The 20,446-nt window shown below is 33.9% G+C and overlaps 2 protein-coding genes and 2 long non-coding RNA genes across 6 annotated transcripts; 3 read left to right on the top strand and 1 right to left on the bottom strand.

The window, feature by feature from the left end:
• The first annotated feature begins 248 nt into the window (after nt 1-248).
• LOC127095780 (40S ribosomal protein S3-3) lies at nt 249-20,068 on the top strand. 2 transcript variants are annotated; one of them, XM_051034421.1, is made up of 6 exons: nt 249-415; nt 494-641; nt 902-1,073; nt 2,004-2,058; nt 2,145-2,276; nt 19,611-20,068. In XM_051034421.1, exons 1-6 carry the CDS (start codon nt 386-388, stop codon nt 19,821-19,823), a joined length of 750 nt encoding a protein of 249 aa, XP_050890378.1. In that variant the 5' UTR covers nt 249-385; the 3' UTR covers nt 19,824-20,068. The 2 variants fall into 2 exon arrangements, with proteins under 2 accessions (XP_050890378.1, XP_050890379.1); XM_051034422.1 differs by lacking the exon at nt 19,611-20,068 and adding an exon at nt 2,385-2,733.
• Nucleotides 7,947-10,264, bottom strand: LOC127095781 (uncharacterized). The gene is made up of 4 exons (XR_007792683.1): nt 9,818-10,264; nt 8,921-9,085; nt 8,515-8,723; nt 7,947-8,401 (listed from the first exon to the last, which is right to left on the bottom strand). It is a non-coding gene; the product is annotated as an uncharacterized LOC127095781 (long non-coding RNA).
• LOC127095782 (uncharacterized) lies at nt 10,267-14,030 on the top strand. Of its 2 annotated transcripts, XR_007792685.1 has the most exons (4): nt 10,267-12,426; nt 12,545-13,281; nt 13,367-13,457; nt 13,541-14,030. It is a non-coding gene; the product is annotated as an uncharacterized LOC127095782 (long non-coding RNA). The 2 variants fall into 2 exon arrangements; XR_007792684.1 differs by having other exon boundaries at nt 10,267-13,281; nt 13,541-14,026.
• On the top strand, nt 15,457-18,418 carry LOC127095779 (pentatricopeptide repeat-containing protein At2g32630). Its single transcript, XM_051034420.1, has 2 exons — nt 15,457-17,814; nt 18,029-18,418. Exon 1 carries the CDS (start codon nt 15,692-15,694, stop codon nt 17,606-17,608), a length of 1,917 nt encoding a protein of 638 aa, XP_050890377.1. The 5' UTR covers nt 15,457-15,691; the 3' UTR covers nt 17,609-17,814; nt 18,029-18,418.
• Nucleotides 20,069-20,446: the final 378 nt, after the last annotated feature.

Genomic DNA, 20,446 nt, shown 5'->3' with positions numbered 1-20,446 from the left:
TTTATTTTCTCAAAAACAAATTTACAAAATAGATTTGTAAAACAGATTTTAAAAACTAAAATTGAGAATAGATCCAACCACCCTTAATTAAAAAACTTTGTTAAGTGACATCTAAACATTTTTTTTGATAACAAAACAATTAAACCTAAAAAGAATACTAAAATAATTTTTAATCATAAGTTAAAGTAATATCATATCATCCGTCGATTGCCTAAATCTATTTCCACCGTTGGATCGATCAAGCCATCCCATTGTCCCATATAAATTCCATCCTTAACAATTTTTCAGCACTCATCAAACACTAGGGTTTTTGCTGTAGCTGTTCCTTTGTGCCCCTCTTCCCTTCCATAGCTGCGGATTGCAGTTTTTCTTCCGTTTCTCAATCATGGCTACACAAATGAGCAAAAAGCGAAAAGTTAGTGCCATGATTCGTTAATCGTATTCGAATTCATCTCTGTTAGAAATTCTTAATTTGATTTGATTTGTGTTGCAGTTCGTCGCAGACGGAGTTTTTTTCGCTGAATTGAATGAAGTTTTGACCAGAGAGTTGGCAGAGGATGGTTATTCAGGTGTTGAGGTCAGGGTTACCCCGATGCGCACTGAAATCATCATCAGAGCTACTCGTACCCAAGCTGTTCTTGGTAAGTGGTTTCATCAATCTTCGAATTTTAACTGATTTGGTTGAATCTCAATATATGATATAATGATTATAATTGTTGGTTCTATACATGTTATATGATAATGTTATAAATGGATTTATGATTTCTGTTTTATGTTATACATGATATGATTTTTGTGTTATGTTGGGTTTTAATCTTCTGTTTTATTGGGTTTTAATCTTGTTATATATGAAATGATGTATAGTTTTTGTAGTTTGATTTTGGATTGTTATGATATTTAGGTGAGAAAGGAAGGAGGATAAGAGAACTTACCTCAGTGGTACAGAAGAGGTTTAAGTTTCCCGAGAACAGTGTGGAGCTTTATGCTGAGAAGGTTAACAACAGAGGACTCTGTGCCATTGCTCAGGCTGAGTCTCTTCGTTACAAACTCCTCGGGGGTCTTGCTGTCCGCAGGTAACTACAGAATATGTTGTGGGCTTTTAATTACTGATTTGTTTGTCAAATGAATCTCAAAGTGCTATATATTGATGTACTGTGGCAATTTGATTATTGAAAGAGTCTATGTTCTATACTTGAATTCCAAAACTATTGGAGAAACTATTGGAACTGAATTTTTCTTCCTTCTATTTGTGAATTGGTACCACTATATTTGATTATGTTTGCCATGGTGGAAAGATGGTTGATTTTATGCTATGATTTATCCAATAGTGGAATCCCATAATTTATGCTGTAACCTGCAGCCAGTTAAGCTTTTATAAGAAAGAAAATATATATAATAAGGGACTCATGTTTCTTTGATTTTGTAATTTTTACGGAGTACTTGTGAGATTAAATTGCGTTCTGCATCTTTCTTTGGGGACTATAATAAGTCTTTAGCTTGATTTACACTAGACTTCCTCACAGTGGAGTCTAAACTTACATGGGTGTTGTTCAAATCTATGTGTGACTACTGGTACTTTGATTGAATATTAGGTAGGTCACTTGCCATTTTTGTAGCACGATTTTCTCTTGTTCAAAACATTACAGACCTTTTCCTCATAACACGTTGTCTGCTTATTGTCTGACATCTGACTCTTGTTTTATATTGATCTGTACGATTGAATTCATGTTTATATTTTATTCCTATGTTCATTGAATAATTTAATTGCACTAAGTTTCCGTTATCATGGTGGTGGCCTACTTTTTGGGGAATGTATGTGCTATAGTTCCAAATCATAAGTCTGTCTTTCTATAACAGACACATTTCCATTTTCCAATGACCGGTGTTAATTTCAAGCGGTGGTAGCTTAGAAATTTGGTTTTTTATTTTCTTAAATGAAACAACTATACCCTTTGTATGTTTGCGACAACACAATAAACTGTATTGTTATCTATTTGTTTCAGGGCTTGCTATGGTGTTTTGAGATTTGTCATGGAGAGTGGTGCCAAGGGTTGCGAGGTTTGTTATACTTAACAACTCTAAACTCCTGTTTGTTATGGTGCTTTCTATAATGACTGGTTGTAATTGTTGTTTCATTTGAGTAGGTTATTGTCAGTGGAAAATTAAGAGCCCAAAGAGCCAAGTCCATGAAGTTCAAGGATGGTTACATGATTTCTTCTGGACAGCCAGTCAAGGACTACATTGACTCTGCAGTGAGACATGTGCTCCTTAGACAGGTTTGCTTATGATATACATACCTGAATGATTTTCTTGTGCTGTGCTGACAACATTTGAAGTTATCATTTGCCTGTATCACCGATAATATTTTCCTTTTTGTGTTTCAGGGTGTTCTCGGTATCAAGGTAAAGATCATGCTTGATTGGGATCCTAAAGGTAAGCAAGGTCCTAAAACTCCCCTCCCTGATATTGTCACCATTCACACTCCAAAGGAAGAGGAAGAGTATATCCGACCTGCTGCTGTTGTGGCAAATGATATCGAAGTCCCTGTACCAGTTCCGGTTGCTTAAAATGTTTTGATTGCTTTGAAGTTTTTAATTAGCTAAGCACATGGTTTGACTCTTGTTACATTCGATGTTGTCAAAGACTAGCCTCCCAAATTTTGTAGTTTCAGACTGTTCTAAGAAATTGTTACACTCAGTGGCAAGTATTTTAAGCATTGATTGTTTTTTTTAATACCCATGGCTTAAACAGCATGTTTTCATTTTTTCTTGAGCTAATAATAAGCATTTTGGTTTAATGGACAAATTAGTTAAATGGTGTAGTAAGAAAACTATTGTGTGCTTGAATCTTCAAAGAGATTCCTGTTGTATATTCTGAATTTTTGTTGTTGCATAAATAATGATTTCTCATTTTGTCATCTATAAAGCAGACCGGCTTCTCTGTGCCATGTTTGTGTCGGAAGATGACTAAATCATATTATGCCATTTACATGTTATTAATTCTCATGAAATCCTTTTGTATTCATGAGTTTACATTATGGGCTACATTTTCAATTTTGTGCTATATGTCATGGATTGTGGTTTGGCTTATAGTTTTGTCATTTACAAAGCAAATTGGATCTCTTATGTGCCAAATTTGTGTCGGAATTTGACTAAATCAATTTATATCCTCTGTATCTTCCTAACTCATGGATTTTTATTTTATTCATTCATGGGTTTATGTTGAGGGATAATACATGTTTATAGCTATTTTCTAATTGTCTGGCTCTCTATCTTAATCTTAAATTAACTTCAAAATTAGATAGGGGTGACAACAAAATAAACAAAAAAAATAGATTGAATTGTGATTTAAATTATGTAGGTTGCTGACATAACAGTTATAAACCAATTGAGATAAATGGAATCTGGTTTCATGTATCCAACTGAGATAAATGCAATATGGAATCTGATTTCATGTTTTCAACTGAGATAAATGGAATCTGGTTTTAATAATTCTTGTTCTAGTAGGATTGTGGCTGAAACAAGGGTAGGATTTTGGCAGATTTTACTGAAACAAGGGTGGTTTATAACGGTTTTGATGTAACTTATTTTCGGCATCACTTTGATGCTGTAAATTTTTCTTATCTAAACAGAAATGAGAAAAAAGTTCTTTTAATGCTAACAACTTTAATAGATAAATCTTAAAGTTTTAAATCTCATCCTGCCTCCCATCCTAACCTTTTAGTTTTATACTTAGCGGGTTGGACCGAAAATCGTAGATGAAGTCATACATAAGCATACCGCATCCAACATTTGTATAACATACACCTAAGATTCAATCCCAAACAATACATCAAATAACATTCATCATCCCATTATGTTTTAAATTTTGTATAGAATTGGCTGGTTAGACCGAAAATTGAAGATTAAGCATGCCACATCTAACATTTGCACAACATACACCTAAGATTCAATCCCAGACAATACATCAAATATCATTCATCATTTTATCACAAAACAATAACAAAAGCAAACAAGTCAATTTATGTTATTAATCAATCATCATTTTATCACAAAACAATAACAAAAGCAAACAAGTCAATTCATGTTATTAATCAAATTCACCCATTCACATCATTACATATAATTTCAAGTATTATGTTTCTTTACAAAATCCATCTAAACCATCCAATACATGTCAAATAATAAAAAATATATCATTCACATTTATCACACATGTAACATACATCCCTATTATGATTTTTTTTGATAAAATATTAATCTACTGTTATTAAAATGAATATCACGTTATAGATGATGTTTTTAGCTTTGTAACGGTCCAAACGGCATCTCAAACGGAGTTACTGTTCAAAAGTTATTGAATTTAGTTTCATAACGGTCCAAACGGCATCTCAAACGGAGTTGCGGTTCAATAGTTTTTCTGGTTTTCAATAGCATTTTTGTAACAACAGTTTTTCTTGTTTTGACAGTATTTTTGCAACAATATTTTTTTTGGTTTTTGACAGCATTTTTAATAATATAATAATTATTAAAAATAAATTAAAACAATTCAAATTCACCAATAACATGAATTGAAATTATGTATGTGAATTGGTGAATTTGATAAATAACATGAATTGGTGAACTTGCTTTATGTTATTGTGATGAGATGATGAATGATATTTGATGTATTGTTTGGGATTGAAGTCATATTAGGTGTATGTTGTGCAAATTCTGGATGTGGTGTGCTTATGTATGATTAAGGGATTGCGATCGTCTTAATTGTATGAGTCTTATTGTTGTTGCACACTTACACTAGCATGAGTATATGAAAGAGGCAATGTTGGGTAATCTAGCGTAGATTATTTGCTTGTCCCAAACCAACCGTCGAATGGGGTTTGAAAGCTTAAGGCCGAATCGAGCTTAAGAGGTGGTTATCTAGTTTATTTGAGAGACGTTCGGCAAGTCGGAAATGATAACGGATGAGATCCACTTGCACATCGCATTGAGTCGCATGTGTCAGTGTGAATTGTCGTTTGTGTGATTATGTGACATGATTTTGGTAGATATGCATATACGTGGATTTTAGGTGATCCATTTGATATGAATTGTTGATGTGATATGTGTGCATATTTGTGATATATGTGATGAAATGGTGACTTGTATATATTACAGAATCATGTGAAAGTTGTATACATATTTGATGATGATTTGTAAATGATGATGGGTGATAATATGTACATGAAATCGATATGTGATGAACTATGACTTTTGTACATCGTTTAGTATTTATAAATAAATACTTGTGGATTGTTGAGCCATGTCGTATGATGATAAACATGTGATTCTTTAACAAGATGATATGATGCATGTTTGTATGAAGCGTGACGAATTCTAATAATATATGTATGTTTGTTATACATTTCATATTATTATGTTTTTCTATAATGATTTGAATTCTCTCCCTTCTGTCGGAATGAACCAATGTTTTAAAAACTTTATAGAATTGGTTAGTTGGACCGAAAAGCGAAGATGAATCTAGTTTGATGAATCTTTTAAAATTATTAATGAGTCAAAATTGTTAATGAGAATGAACCAATGTTCTAGTTCTACACTTAATTAAACTAGCTTATTTAATAAAGTGTTCAATTGTAAGTTTCACATAAATCTCTGTGTTCTGGAAGAAAAAAAAAAGAGATTTGTAATAGCAAAAATATTAAATGAAATTGATTTTTCTTATTTTAATAAATGGTAATAATAATGAAAAATAGTGTAATAAAGGTAATAATAATTTTCTTTTGATTTTTTTAAGACAAAATTACATGAAAAATAATAATATAATAATTATTAAAAATAAATTTAAAAATTCAAAAAAATTAAATATAGAAACTAAAAAAGTAAAAAAATTAATTTTAAAATAATTTAAGTGAGGGTAAAAATACAAAAAGAAGAAAAACTCTAAAAGTGAAGAAAATTTAGAATTTCTTTTTTTAAAATAATCAAGTTTTTTAATTAAATTTCTAAAATAACCATTATTTAAAAATATTTACCAAAATAAATATTTTTCTAAAAACATGTAACGTAGACGTTAAGTGCATTGATGCATCCAATGAAAATATTATTCATATGTGTCACTGGCATTGACGCGTCTATGTCTATGATGCCACTAAGAGTGGCGCATGCATGTGTATGTGCCATATGTAATGGCGCATGAATAGTCTACTGTACCAACCTTTAGTACGGTCAAACACTGTGACCACATGTGTGTTAGCTTTGGCCGTTTTTTTAATGAATTTTATTGAAACATCACTGAACAGCTACCCAAATTGTAACACTGAACCCCATTTGGAATGTCTGATCTCAAACAGCGCCCATAGCCTAAAATAGGTTGCTTGTACTAAAACGGTTATTGGTAGGTTTCAAATGCCTTTGAAGACAAAGTTTATCGATTCCACAACATTTGTTGTCATATGGCTCCATCGTTGACCGTTGTCGTATGCCTTAGTCCACTGCTCTAATATAATATTGTCGATCCACCTTATTACATCTGCGTTTGACAATCTGATGTCTTCACGGTAATGTTTAAAGGAAGATTCTGTTAATGCATACCCTACATTGACAACCTTATTCTGTAGTGTTTTGTCTTTGATCTCCTGCATGAAACTTTGAGCGATATGTCTAATGTAGTAGACATGTGTCGAAGGAAGATCCTGTAAGCCATTATCAATGTTTTTATAGGCATTCACAATTGATGGGTGTCTGTCTGAGATCAAACATAAGTTAGGTTGAGGAGCAACGTCCAATCATAGATTTTTTAGGAAAAAACTCCACCCCCCAACAGTCTCTTCTTCAACTAGTGCAAAGGCGATTGGAAAAGTGTTGTCGTTGTCATCTTGTGACATTGCCATCAATAGCGTTCCTTTATATTTTCCATACAACTATGTATTGTATCCCAAAAATTTCCCTCCCCTTTTCATCTTTTTATACAATCCTTGGCTTGGGAATCATCGACAGACATTCATATTTCATTCATATGCATCATTCATCCATCAAGTTGATCGTTGTAGATTCAAAGCTCTTGGCCTACTAGCTAGGGTTTGTGTGTGGATCAAAGCTTAAAGGTATGACATTGGCTATTCAGCTGATCATAGGGGATGTGAAACCCTAATTGATTGGTCTTTGAAGCATGAATTCAATAAGATCTCATCAGGGTACTCCTCGGGGATCTCAAACCCTAATTCCCTGATGATTTGGTTATGAGGCCTCATGGATATTCTTCGGGTCTTGTTTTGGCTATCAAAACCCTAATGAAGGTCTCATATATTGGAGATTTGATTGTGAAGCCTCTTGATTGATTCAAAGACCTTGATTAACGGGATATGTTTCATGGAAACCCTAATCAGGGGGGGGGGGGGATGTGGTCCCATGCTCTTGTGGGTGCCCCCTAACCCTAATTTCATCTAATCATTCCTTTGTGGCTTGATTCTTTTGATGGGTCAACGTTCATTCAATAACCTTTGTGCATGTTCATTCATGTTAGTCTCTTGCTTTTGATCCCATAGACTTCATGCTCCCACATGTGCATCATATGTTTGTGTCCCTTGGTTTGTGCCTAAGTACATGTTGTGCTATATCATCTGACCATCTTCATGCCTAGTCCCAGCCCTTGCCTTGCTCAACCTATTATCATCTGGTCATTGTTCATTTCATTTATTGCCATGTCTCTATTTCATGCTTGTCATTAATCATTTAAGCCATTGATATGCCCTTGGGTTCATGGTTAATGGTTCATTCACGGGCCTCTGCTTTGATTCTATACCACTATATGTCTTAATTCAATCCATTTTTTAAGTCATATTCATTACAAGTCATGTTTAAGTTAGTGCACTTTAATCCAATTTCAAGCATGTTCATACAATGGTCCATGATATTCAAAGTTCCATACAAATGTCATGTTCATGATCAAGATTCATTCAAATCCAATCCATTCCATTCAAATATGAACAAATGTCATTCATTACAAGTCATAAAATGTCCATTACATGAAAAAACTACAAAATGGGGTGACTTTGACCAAGTATTGACTTTGGTCAACAATTGACTTTTTGATCAACTTTGACAAAAGTCAACCCAATCCCCCCAAAAGGGTCTTAAAACCCTAAAATCCCATCTTAATCCTAATCCTAATCTCCAATTCCCTTTTAACTTTTTGGCTTTCCTTTTGAACATGTTGCTCCAAAATTCAAACTTGATGCCATTATATCTTATGCCATGTCCAACCAATACCAAGTGCAAAACCATATACATTACAATGGCCTGTAGAATTCATGTAAAATATCAAGCATTTCACAAGTACTGCACCATAGCAGTAGCATCCATATAATGCATTAGGCCTAGCATATTTCCATAGCAACTTAGCAAACCTAAACACACAAACTCAAGGTCAGAATGAGGCAATGCACACATTGCATAACACGTAGCATAACCATTGCCAACATCAAAGTCAGAATATGAAATGAACATGGGTAAACCTCACCTTGCAGAACCTAAACAAGGAAGTATCAACAATGCACAACATGATTAAACCTACAAACCACCAATAGAACCACATCAGCTACTGCAATGAAACTATGACGTAACCTACTGCAACCAAGTCATTGGTGCACACCAGAACCACAATGCATAGTTGTTGTAGGCCAAGTTCAGACATGAGCCCAATCATGCTAACATTGCACAACATCATGCCTGCAAAAAAACACCAGAATGCCATCAAACACCTTGCATCTCACCAAGCCAAGAATTATGCAGGATCATACCAAGTGCATAAAACCAAAGTCAGGGTTGCATAAATACATATCAACACAGATCCTGCTACAACACAACATAACCTTGCAGGAATAAGCATCAAATGAACATGAACATAACATAAACTGCATCAAAACCTGAATTGCACACAAACATGACCTCTTGCTGCAAACCTTGGTCCATCATGATGCAATCACCACCTACTTGCACATAAGCCTTGACATAAAGTTTGTTTTTCCATGTACCTGCAACACATCCAAGCAACAAGGTCCTCCAGCAAGCCATGGCCAAAAGCATTTCATCTTCGAGTTGCATCAATACACGACAACACTTAGTAAATCATACAAGCAATAGAAACAATCATACCAAGGCATAGCAGGCCATATATGAAATCGAGCAGACCATTCACATTCAACATAATAGTTAATATCCATCACATTTCAGTGCATACAACATCACATAGCAGGGCATTGCAAGAAATAATTGAGCAATAACAATTTTGAACTACCATCTGGTAAATCATTTTTAACACTAAGAAAATTAACCTGTACCATCTAACAATTATCACTGAACTGAACTTAACATTCCACACTAATAGAATTTTGCATTTAATAACTAACATTTGCATTTCATTTTGAATTTCATTTCAATTTGACTCTAATAGCTTTCTAATTTCTAACTAACTAAATGACATTTCAGCTGCATTTGTATTTCATTTCCTAACTAAATATGAGATCCCAACTCTATAAGTATCGGTCACTCAATCTCAGATTCATAAATCAACTTTTCACCACTCTCATATTTTCAAGCTTGATTCTCTCTCACGTTCCCTCATCGATCCCTCATTTAGAACTCCTTCGACATACTCATTAAAGCTTCACCTTGAAGCTTCATAAGAGTAGAGCTAAACCTCATCCACTATTATCTTTTTCTCTCTCGAATCCACAACTCAAACACGCAAATTAGGAAGCTGTCAGAAGAAATGACGAAGAAGAAGATTCAATGGTTGAAACAGAAAGATTCAGAGGACCTACCTAGAATTCCGGTGACTTTTGCGTTTACTCCACCGGTGAGTTCTCCTGTTCTTTCACTGACTTCTTTAGATCTTGTTACGGTGATGTAGAACTAGGAGATGAGGTTGAAATCCCCAACCCCTAGGGCTTTGAATCCTCGTGGATAGGGTTTAACTGATGAATTGAATGTTAGGGTTCTTGGAGATTTGGTTGTGGTTTTTGATTTAGACTCGGAATCTAGAGAAATGGTTACAATATTCATGATGAGGAAAGGGAGACGAATCCGATTAGGGGTTCAATTTGCATTTTGGTGGCCACCGCCGGCGGAAGCGATTTCCGGCACGGTGGTCTTATGTTGAACGTCCCTGAGATGATGAATGTGTAAACCGGTGCACTCATTTTAATTGAAATTTTAAATTCAATCTTGGCATGTCAATTTCCCATATGCCAATTGATTCCACTGCTGACTCGTTGTACCATGTGTGGATTTCCATTATTTTATTGACCAAGCTTCTGATGGGCCTTGTCACGTTGGGCCCTGAACCAATTCCTGACCATCACTCTAAATCTAGTTTTGCACCCCCAATCTGCATTGAATTTCCATTGGCCTAACACCTAGGGCCCAAGCACATTCTGCTTTGCATACCTTGTATAGGGCCTGTACCCCCATGTTTAAGCCCATTTTTATTAATCTTGTTGTTAATTATTTTTTAGCTTTTAATTAGGCCAATTAGGGGATTTTAATTAGGATTAACTTGATTAGAATTTTAGAATTCAATTAGAGTTAAGATTTTAATTGTGTTGGAATTATTTGTTTAGTTTGAAAATTAGGTAATAAGGATAATTGATCTTAATTAGATTTTAACTTTAGAACTAACTTTCTAATTGAATATCCATATGAATTGACTCTTTTAACCCTAAGGTTTAGTCATAGAAATTCATGATCCCTTAGAGTAAGGTTTGATTGAGATTAATTGATCTTTTAATCATTGTTTTTCATGTGATATTTACTATTTGTTGTTTAGTTTGATCTTAACACTTGCATGATCCATTAGCTTAGGGTTTGTGAATATCATTTGACCTTTAGATTAGGTTGTAGATAATTGACCATTAAATCAATCCCTTCGATTTAAGTTGATCAAAAGAAATTTTGATTAACTAAATCCTTTGATTTGTGTATAACCCCTCAGTCTATTCAAGTGATCTAAAGTCCTTTGATCACTTGATAGGACTAGTTCCTGCAATGTTGTAGATCTCAAGGCCTCAAGTTCAAACTTTCAACCAAGGCATCCCAGACAAATCAAGTAGTGGATTATACAAGACACATTAAAGGTGTTTTTGTAAGAGTTTATCAACCATGATTCAAGTTGTATGTCATGAGCCTTAAGTAAAAAAGAATGATGAGAGTGGAGAATTCCAATCCTTGTCTAAGGTATCCTTGGGTATGAGACGAATAACCCAGTTGCTCAAGGTATTTGCCTTTGTTCATAGATTTTAGTGTAATTTGAATTAAATGATAAATAAAGTCTTCATCATCACAAGGAGCAACAAGGATTCTTCTTCAGCAACTTGAAAGTTATGATGAGAATCACATGCGATGGGCCTTAAGTAGTAAAGAATGAATGAGAGTGGAGAATTCTATTAACTTATTCTAAATATCTTTGGGTACGGGACGAATGACCCAGTTACTCATCGTATTCACCTTTACTTATAAACTTTAGTGTGGTTCATATCAAATGACTGCCAAGTTTTCTTCATCTTGCATTATCATATATCATTTCTCTTGCCTCAGTCTCTTGATGTCTTTGTTCCATTCGCAGTGTGTTGAACTACGAAAGCTCTGACTTTCTCATTGCACGGTGAGAATACGTATGCACAAGGATTCAGATTCTCCGCGAGCTACCCTATTTATTAATCCTACCTTATTTATTAATCCTACCCCATTCAATGATTCTTAATTCTTCACCAATCAATGCCATCTTTTTGAGATCTAATATATTTCCCTTTGATTCCATGCACATCCTTTTATGATGATTTAATTGGAGTCCACCTTGTGAACTAAAAGATGTTTTTTTTAATGTCAAACACTTTATTCCTTATTTTTTGGACAATACACTTGTTTACTCTTTGGTTCAGAGTTCATTCCTTCATGGATCCAATGTACCATTCTTTGGTTTCAAATTGGTTGTTCCCTATAATGATATATTATTCCTTGTACCAGACAACACTTTCTTGTGGGTCCCATACAAATCCTTTAAGGACGAAATAGTCAGAGTCAACCTTGTAAACCACAATTGATGGTGTCTGTTTGAGATCAAACATAAGTTAGAATGAAGAGCAATGTGTAACCGAAGATTTTTTTAGGAAAAAACTTCATCCCCCAGCAGTCTCCCCTTCAACTAGTGTAAATGTGATTGGAAGATGTTGTTGTTGTCATCTTGTGCCATTGCCATCAGTAGCGTTCCTTTATATTTCCCGTACAACCATGTACCATCAATTTGTATAATAGGTTTACAGAAAGCAAAACCTTTGATGCATGGTTGTCAGTAATAGATACTCAAACAAACAAAATCTCGCTATTGATCATGGGTGATGAACATCGAGGAACAATCAATAATATTGCAACATTTGTAAGTTATTACTTATTCTCAATTGTTTATTACTTATTCTTAATTATTTATTATTTCCTAACAAAGTGTCTATTGTTTATTACTTATTTTTACTTATTTCTTAATTATCTTTTGTTAGGACCCAAAGAGATTTCGATGTCGTTTACATGAATATGTACCACACAACCCTTTGATAGAACCGTATCTACGAGCATGCAGTTTTTGTAATCTACTCAACATAGTCTCATACTCAGTTGATTACAAATTTATTCTTGATTTGGTAGAAAGATGGAGACCTGAGACCCACACATTTCACCTTCCTTTGGGTGAGTGTACCGTCACACTTGAGGTCATTTGCATGTTGTTAGGTTTACCTATCGATTGTAAGACCATAAATGGTAGAGTTAACCAAGGTAACTCTATATGCGATGAATGATTGAGGGCCCCTTTGTGTGAAGACACTACTACGTGATAGACTTCAGGTCAACTTAGGGGTCAAGGTATTAATTTAAAATATCTTAAACAATATTATTCAAGTATAACATTAAACGAAGAATCTACTAAGTATGAAAAGATAATTAAAGCTCGTTGTTATATTAAGGTTTTATTTGGTAATTTTTTATTTCATGAAAGTACTGGTAATGCGGTAAATATTATGTATTTGCTATTGTTACGAAACATAAATAAAGTAGGTAAATATAATTGAGGTTTAGCTGTTTTGTCCCATCTATATAGTTCGTTGTGTAAAAATGGCCACAAAAAAAATACTTATGCATTTTATTCTTACGTCTATTTGCTACAAGCATGAGATTGGTCAAGAATGTCGTCAATCACTCCAGTCAACGAGAAGCCATTCACATTCCCATATGCAACAAAGTAAGTTTATCTTAAATCTTCTAATTTTTTAGACTTTATACTATAATTGACTGTAACTAATATATTTTCAATCTTTTCGATATAGGTGGTCAGTTAAGGGGATGAACTACAATAGATATCCCAAACACGTTGTAGTAGTCTATCGCAATCTTTTAGACCACATTGGACCAGACACTGTATTATTACTAAACAACTCTACTTTTGATTTTAAAAAATTATCCAATTACATATCTTCTAATCATGTCGAATTCTTATACAGTTTATCTGGAGGTTGTATATGGTATTGACCATTAGGTTAACCATGATAATGCTGCAGTTTAGATAGCAAAAACACCAATAATTCGGTTCACTATCATGGAGATGAACTAGAGTGATCGTGTGAAACTACAGTTTGACATGCAACAACAAATTCCAGAACCTACGACGTGTTTGGGAGATTGACATCAACAAAGACCCAATCAACGACCACAAACCACCTAACCATAACGACCTAACTACGACAACATGAGCCCCGAACTCAATTACGGCAGCGCCGTTGGCGACAACCTCTGGCTATTGAGGAGAAATGATGACAAATTTATCAAATACCGTTGGACCTTCCACCGAACCTTCACACTGGTCACCATTGGATTATGTCAGCACTCAAAGACCCCAAACACCTCAGAGAAATCGTGGGAGACCTCGAAGGCAGACTAATGCACCGGGATGTGGAACAGGGGGCGATTCAATTGGGCAGATCATTATTTTTCTTGTCAATTGTTATGTATTTTAGCTTTATATCATAATATTAATAATTATTTTTCATTTACCTATTTATTTTATTTATTTCAATTTTATATAAATATAACATATAAAAATAATACAAAAAAAATATTCAAAGCATGCGCCGCATGCAATGGCGCATACGCTTCATGTCATAAAGTATGCGTCAATTGCATTGCCTTCATCTGCATGCACGCGCCATTGCTATTGACATCTAAGTTCAATGTCAACATTGGACTGGCACATGCTTTAGAGGGGTGCATGAAAATTGGTTATATTGATAAATAACTTGAAATGGTGGTTATTTTGGAAATTTAATTGAAAAACATGATTATTTTAAAAAAAATAAAAAATTCAATGTGTGAAAACATTTCTTTTATTTATATAAAATTATTAAGTTAAAATATTTAATTATCACATTCAAAGCTTAATCAAATATAAAATAAATAATTAATGTAAATGGATTCTAACCTAACATAGAAATATTTTTTATTTTATTTTATACCATGAATCAAAATATTTGACTTTTATAGTTTTTAATTAAAACAATTTCCAAAAATAAAATAAATCATAAAAAAATAAAAATTAATTAATAAAATAATATAATAGAAAAATGAAAATTATAATTAAAATTAGCCCTTTTGACTTTTTAACTTTTTTTTAATAATCACAATGTATTTTTTAAACCTTTTTTTAAATATTTTTTTGACTAAAAAGTGAAAAAAAAATGAAAATTAATTATTTTATAAAGAATACATATTAATAAATTGAAAATTAATAATAAAATGATAATAAATACTTTTATTTTTATATTTTTAGGTTAATAATAACAACGATAATTATAATAGATAAAAATATAATAATGTTAATGGTAAAAATTTGAATAAATCTAGTAATAACAAAAATAATTCTAATATAATTCTATTGTTAGTGAAAAAAGATGTTAATAATATAATAATGCTAATAAAATAATCTTAATAATAATAATAATAATATAATTCTAAAAAAAAAGATGCAAAACGTATAGAAAAATAAAAAAAAGAGAAAAATACTAGAGATGTGAAACTCAAACCTAAGACCTCGCCCTTGTAACTCATTACACATAATCTTCTACCAATCGTACTATCTCATTCATTCAAGATAAAATGATACTAGAAAGTATATGAAGGGTGGATAAAATTTGGGTACGACAAGTTGCTCTTCCCTTCTATGTGCATTCTCTAAAAAAAAAAAAAAGTTTTCTAAATATGCAAACCATCTTTTCTTGTACATTTTTTTATATGTTGTTATAAATGCTTTAATCAATTCTTTACATAATAGATTGTTTGCATTTTATATGAAAAAAAAGAAGTAAGATTCTTCTTTTAATTAAAAAAACTGAAACTAATATTAATGATCAAATTTCTAGTTTTAAGCACAAAAGTAAAAAATAATGATCTCCTAAAAAAAAGTATTTGAAATTAGTATATCATATTTTGAGGGATATATAGCCAAAAAAAAGGGAGTATGAAAACCAAATTTCATCACCGCTGCATCTAACAAGCTCTCTTGGATTGAATAAACCATCAACAACTATAACAAGGTCTGTGTAACCATCTCAATTTCTCTTCACTCAATTTTTCAACACTGTCTTTGTGAAACCAAAACAATGTGTTCCCAGAAAACCCTTTTGAGAATTTTCAACAAAGGTGCGTCTCTTCCTTCAAATTCAACTAACATGAACCAACATGAACTTGCTCGTAAAATTACTCACGTCCTCATCAATTCAACTAACTCCAACTATTTCAAACTCAGTAACACTCAACTTCGCTCCATACTTTCCTGCATCACCCCCCATGTTACTTACCGTGTTCTTTCCGACCCTATTCTCCAACCTCATTCCTATTTACCCTTTTTCCACTTTCTTAAAACCCATCATTCCAGCATTTCACTCAAACCTGATCTCAAAGCCCATTTGATTCTCTTTTCTAGACTCTTAAAAGCTCGGAAATTCGCCACCATGAAGACTATTTTGAATTCCCTAGTTACAGATTCCGAATTTCCCTGTCCTGTTTCGGGTATTATTGATTTGGTTGATGAATTTGAGCCTCATTTTGTTGAGAAGCTTTGTGATATGTTGTTTAGGGTTTGTTCTGATAATAGGTTGTTCCAAGAGGCAATTAGAGTTTATGATTATGTCGAAGGAAAGGGGTTGGTGATAGAGGAGAGGTCTTGTTTTGTGCTTTTGCTTGCTTTGAAGAGATGCGCTGAGGTTGACTTATGTCTTAGATTCTTCCGCCGGATGGTTGAGTCTAATGGAATTGAAATTAGGGTTCACTCTTTGACACTTGTGATTGATGGGCTGTGTAGGAGAGGAGAGGTTGAGAAAGCCAAGGAGTTGATGGATGAGATGGTCAGTAAAAGCATTGTGAAACCGACTGTGTTTACTTATAATACATTGTTAAATGCGTATGTTGGAAGAAAGGATCAAAAGGGAGTTGATGAGATACTAAGGTTGATGGAGAAGGAACATATTGTTTTTAGTGTGGCTACTTATAGTATTTTGATTCAGTGGTATTCCAGTTCTGCTGATATTGGGGAGGCTGAGAAGATATTCGAGGAAATGCGTGAAAGAAATCTAGAAATTGATGTTTATGTCTATTCGTCGATGATAAGTTGGAATTGTAGATTAGGAAATATGAAAAGGGCCTTTGCGTTGTTTGATGAGATGACTCAGAGAGACATTGCTCCTAATGCACATACTTACGGCGCCTTGATTGGTGGTGTGTGCAAGGCAGGTCAAATGGAAGCTGCGGAAATCTTATTGGAAGAGATGCAGAGTAAGGGAATTGACCTAAATATAATAATATTTAACACGATGATAGATGGCTACTGCAAAAGAGGAATGATGGATGAAGCTTTGAGGCTGCAAGCCATCATGGAAAGGAAAGGATTCAAAGCAGATGTGTTTACATTCAACATTCTTGCAAATGGGCTCTGTAAATTGCATAGGTATGACGAAGCCAAGTGTACTTTAAATTCAATGGTAGAGAAAGGAGTGGAACCAAATGTTGTGACTTTCACTATGTTTATCGAGATATTTTGCAAGGAAGGAAACCTTGCTGAAGCCGAGAGGTTCTTTAGGGATATGGAGAAAAGGGGACAAGTGCCTAATATTGTTACATATAACACTCTTATTGATGCGTATTGCAAGAAAGAAAAAGTGAAGCAAGCACATTCGACAAAATCTGAAATGATAAACAAGGGGTTATCGCCAGATGTATATACATACACATCGCTAATACACGGGGAATGTATTGTTGGCAGGGTAGACGAGGCGCTTAAAATTTTCAATGAAATGAGGTTAAAGGGGATAACTGGAAATGTTGCAACGCATACATCAATTATTTCAGGATTATCCAAGGAGGGGAGAGCAGATGAAGCATTTAAGTTGTATGATGAGATGATGAAAATGGGCCTAATACCTGATGATAGAGTTTTCGCCGCACTTGTTGGTAGTCTTCACAAACCTCTCATTCATGCTGGTCTAAAACAAAATGAATATGAGGATCTGAAGCAGAAGTAGACACTTCTGGCACTTCACTAGGGTCAAATGTATGTTAGTCAAATGCACACAGGATGGAAGTAAAGAAAAGGGTGGGTAAGGGTGTAAGAGATTGATGATCTTGTCCTTGAAGCTCAAGCAAGAAGACCTGTGTGTAGGGGAAAGTTGATCTGCAACACCAAATTAGAGCTTGGAAAGATAGGAAGATGTGCAAAAATCTGGTCTCGGTAATATACAAACCTTCTCTTTTTCTTGTAATTGGTTGCACAGTATCACTTGACAAGGTTATTCTTTGTTGGCATTCAATATTTCATGTTTGCATTGAACGTAACTGAAGTTTGATATAACTGTAACCCTGGCATAATTTTAAAAGTTTCTTAGAATATAAGAAACTTGTGTTTATATTCCTGTGTTTATACTGTGTACAACATTTTTGTCCAGTTATACTTGGTTAGCTCGTAGAATCTGCACTATCAATTTCAGTGATCTAGCTCGCCAGAAGGATCAATTTCAGTGTGATAGATATGGCAAGGTGTATAGGAGGATACATAGGAAGAGAGAGCTTTATGCTGAGAAGGTTAACAACAGAGGACTTTGTGCCATTGCTCAGGCTGAGTCTCTTCGTTACAAACTCCTTGGTGGTCTTGCTGTCCGCAGGTACATACAGAATTTGTTGTGGGCTTTTAATTACTGATTTGTTTGTCAAATGAATCTCAAAGTGCTATATATTGATGTACTGTGGCAATTTGATTATTGAAAGAGTCTATGTTCTATACTTGAATTCCAAAACAGAACATGGAGAAACTATTGGAACTGAATTTCTTCCTTCTATTTGTGAATTGGTACCACTATATTTGATTATGTTTGCCATGGTGGAAAGATGGTTGATTTTATGCTATGATTTATCCAATAGTGGAAACCCATAATTTATGCTGTAAGCCGCAGCCAGCTAAGCTTTTCTAATGAAAGGCAATATATAATAAGGGACTCATGTTTCTTTGATTTTGTAATTTTGACGGAGTACTCATGAGGTTAAATTGCGTTCTGCATCTTTCGTTGGAACTATAATAAGTCTTTAGCTTGATTTAAACCAGACTTCCTTACAGTGGTGTCTAAACTCACGTGGGTGTTGTTCTCATCTACATGTGACTACTTGATACTTTGATTGAATATTAGGCAGGTCACTTACCATTTTTTAGCATGATTTTCTTTTGGTCAAAACATTATGGTCCTTTTCCTCATAACTTGTTGCTGCTTACCGTCTGACCTCTGACTCATGTTTTACGTTGTTTTGTAAGATTGAATTCATGTTTATCTTTTTATTCCTATGTTGTTCCTTGACTAATTTTATTGCACTAAATCTCCATTAGCTTTAACATCATCTAGTATTAAATGGCATAATTACTCTCCAACTATTGTTTCATGGTGGTCGTCTACTTTTTGGGGAATGAATGTATGTGCTCGGTTCAAATCATAAATCTGTCTTTCTATAACAGACACATTTCCATTTTCCTGTGACTGGTGTTTATTTCAAGTGGCAGTAGCTTAGAAATTTGGCTTTTTGTTTTCTTAAATGCAACAACTATACTATTTGTAAGTTTGCGACAACACATAAACTGTATTATTATCTATTTGTTTCAGGGCTTGCTATGGTGTTTTGAGATTCGTCATGGAGAGTGGTGCCAAGGGTTGCGAGGTTTGTTATACTTTAACAACTCTAAACTCCTGTTTGTTATGTTGCTTTCTATAATGACTGGTTCTAATTGTTATTTCATTTGAGTAGGTCATTGTCAGTGGAAAGTTAAGAGCCCAAAGAGCCAAGTCCATGAAGTTCAAGGATGGTTACATGATTTCTTCTGGACAGCCAGTCAAGGACTACATTGACTCTGCAGTGAGACATGTGCTCCTTAGACAGGTTTGCTTATGATATACATACCTGATTGATTTTCTTGTGCTGTGCTGACAACATTTGAAGTTATCATTTGCCTGTATCACTGATGATATTTTCCTTTTTGTGTTTCAGGGTGTTCTCGGTATCAAGGTAAAGATCATGCTTGATTGGGATCCTAAAGGTAAGCAAGGTCCTAAAACTCCCCTCCCTGATATTGTCACCATTCACACTCCAAAGGAAGAGGAGGAGTATGTCCGACCTGCTGCTGTTGTGGCAAATGATATCGAGGTCCCTCTTCACATAATTTTTAAAGTTGGCATCAGAATGTTACGAATTCATTACTAGCCTCGAACAAAAAGTTATATGCAGGCGCTGGAGACCTTACACAATATCTGCACTAAAGCTTCAAAAAATACAATCTAGTACAAAGTACCTATAACAAGGCCTTGACTAATGCAATTGTTCATAGTATTGTTCGTTCTTGTTGTTTGCAAACTAACATGTTCAAATAATAGTATTCAAATTATACATAGAAATGAAGACTGTATAAATTAATGATTGAAATTCTTATATAGAACATATTTTGAATATACCACACAATATTTATAGCTTAGGCCAGTAAGTTTATATCAACATTTACTCTATGATTATACTTTTGGCCATCTCTTTAAGAAGTTTAATTTTTTGTACCATCCAACTCCATTATTTCACAACTGCAATCTAAGTTTAAAGGAACACCTACATTTTTTAGATGATGTTGTAGTTGAACTTTCATCAAATTTCTTATTTTCACCCACTTATTTCACATTCCAATTCTAATTTTCTATATCTTATTTTTCCTCCATAACGACATCTCATCTTGTAATATTCACTTCTCTATCGAGTATATGTAAAACTTTTCTTGTACATTTTTTTATATGTTATAAATGCTTTAATCAATTCTTTACATAATAGATTGTTCTACATTG

The sequence above is a fragment of the Lathyrus oleraceus genome, chromosome 6 (genome assembly GCF_024323335.1).
Source record: "Lathyrus oleraceus cultivar Zhongwan6 chromosome 6, CAAS_Psat_ZW6_1.0, whole genome shotgun sequence".
Taxonomy (NCBI): Eukaryota; Viridiplantae; Streptophyta; class Magnoliopsida; order Fabales; family Fabaceae; genus Lathyrus; species Lathyrus oleraceus.
The sequence above is the reverse complement of the archived record's forward strand: the minus strand, read 5'-3'. Positions and strand labels throughout refer to the sequence as shown.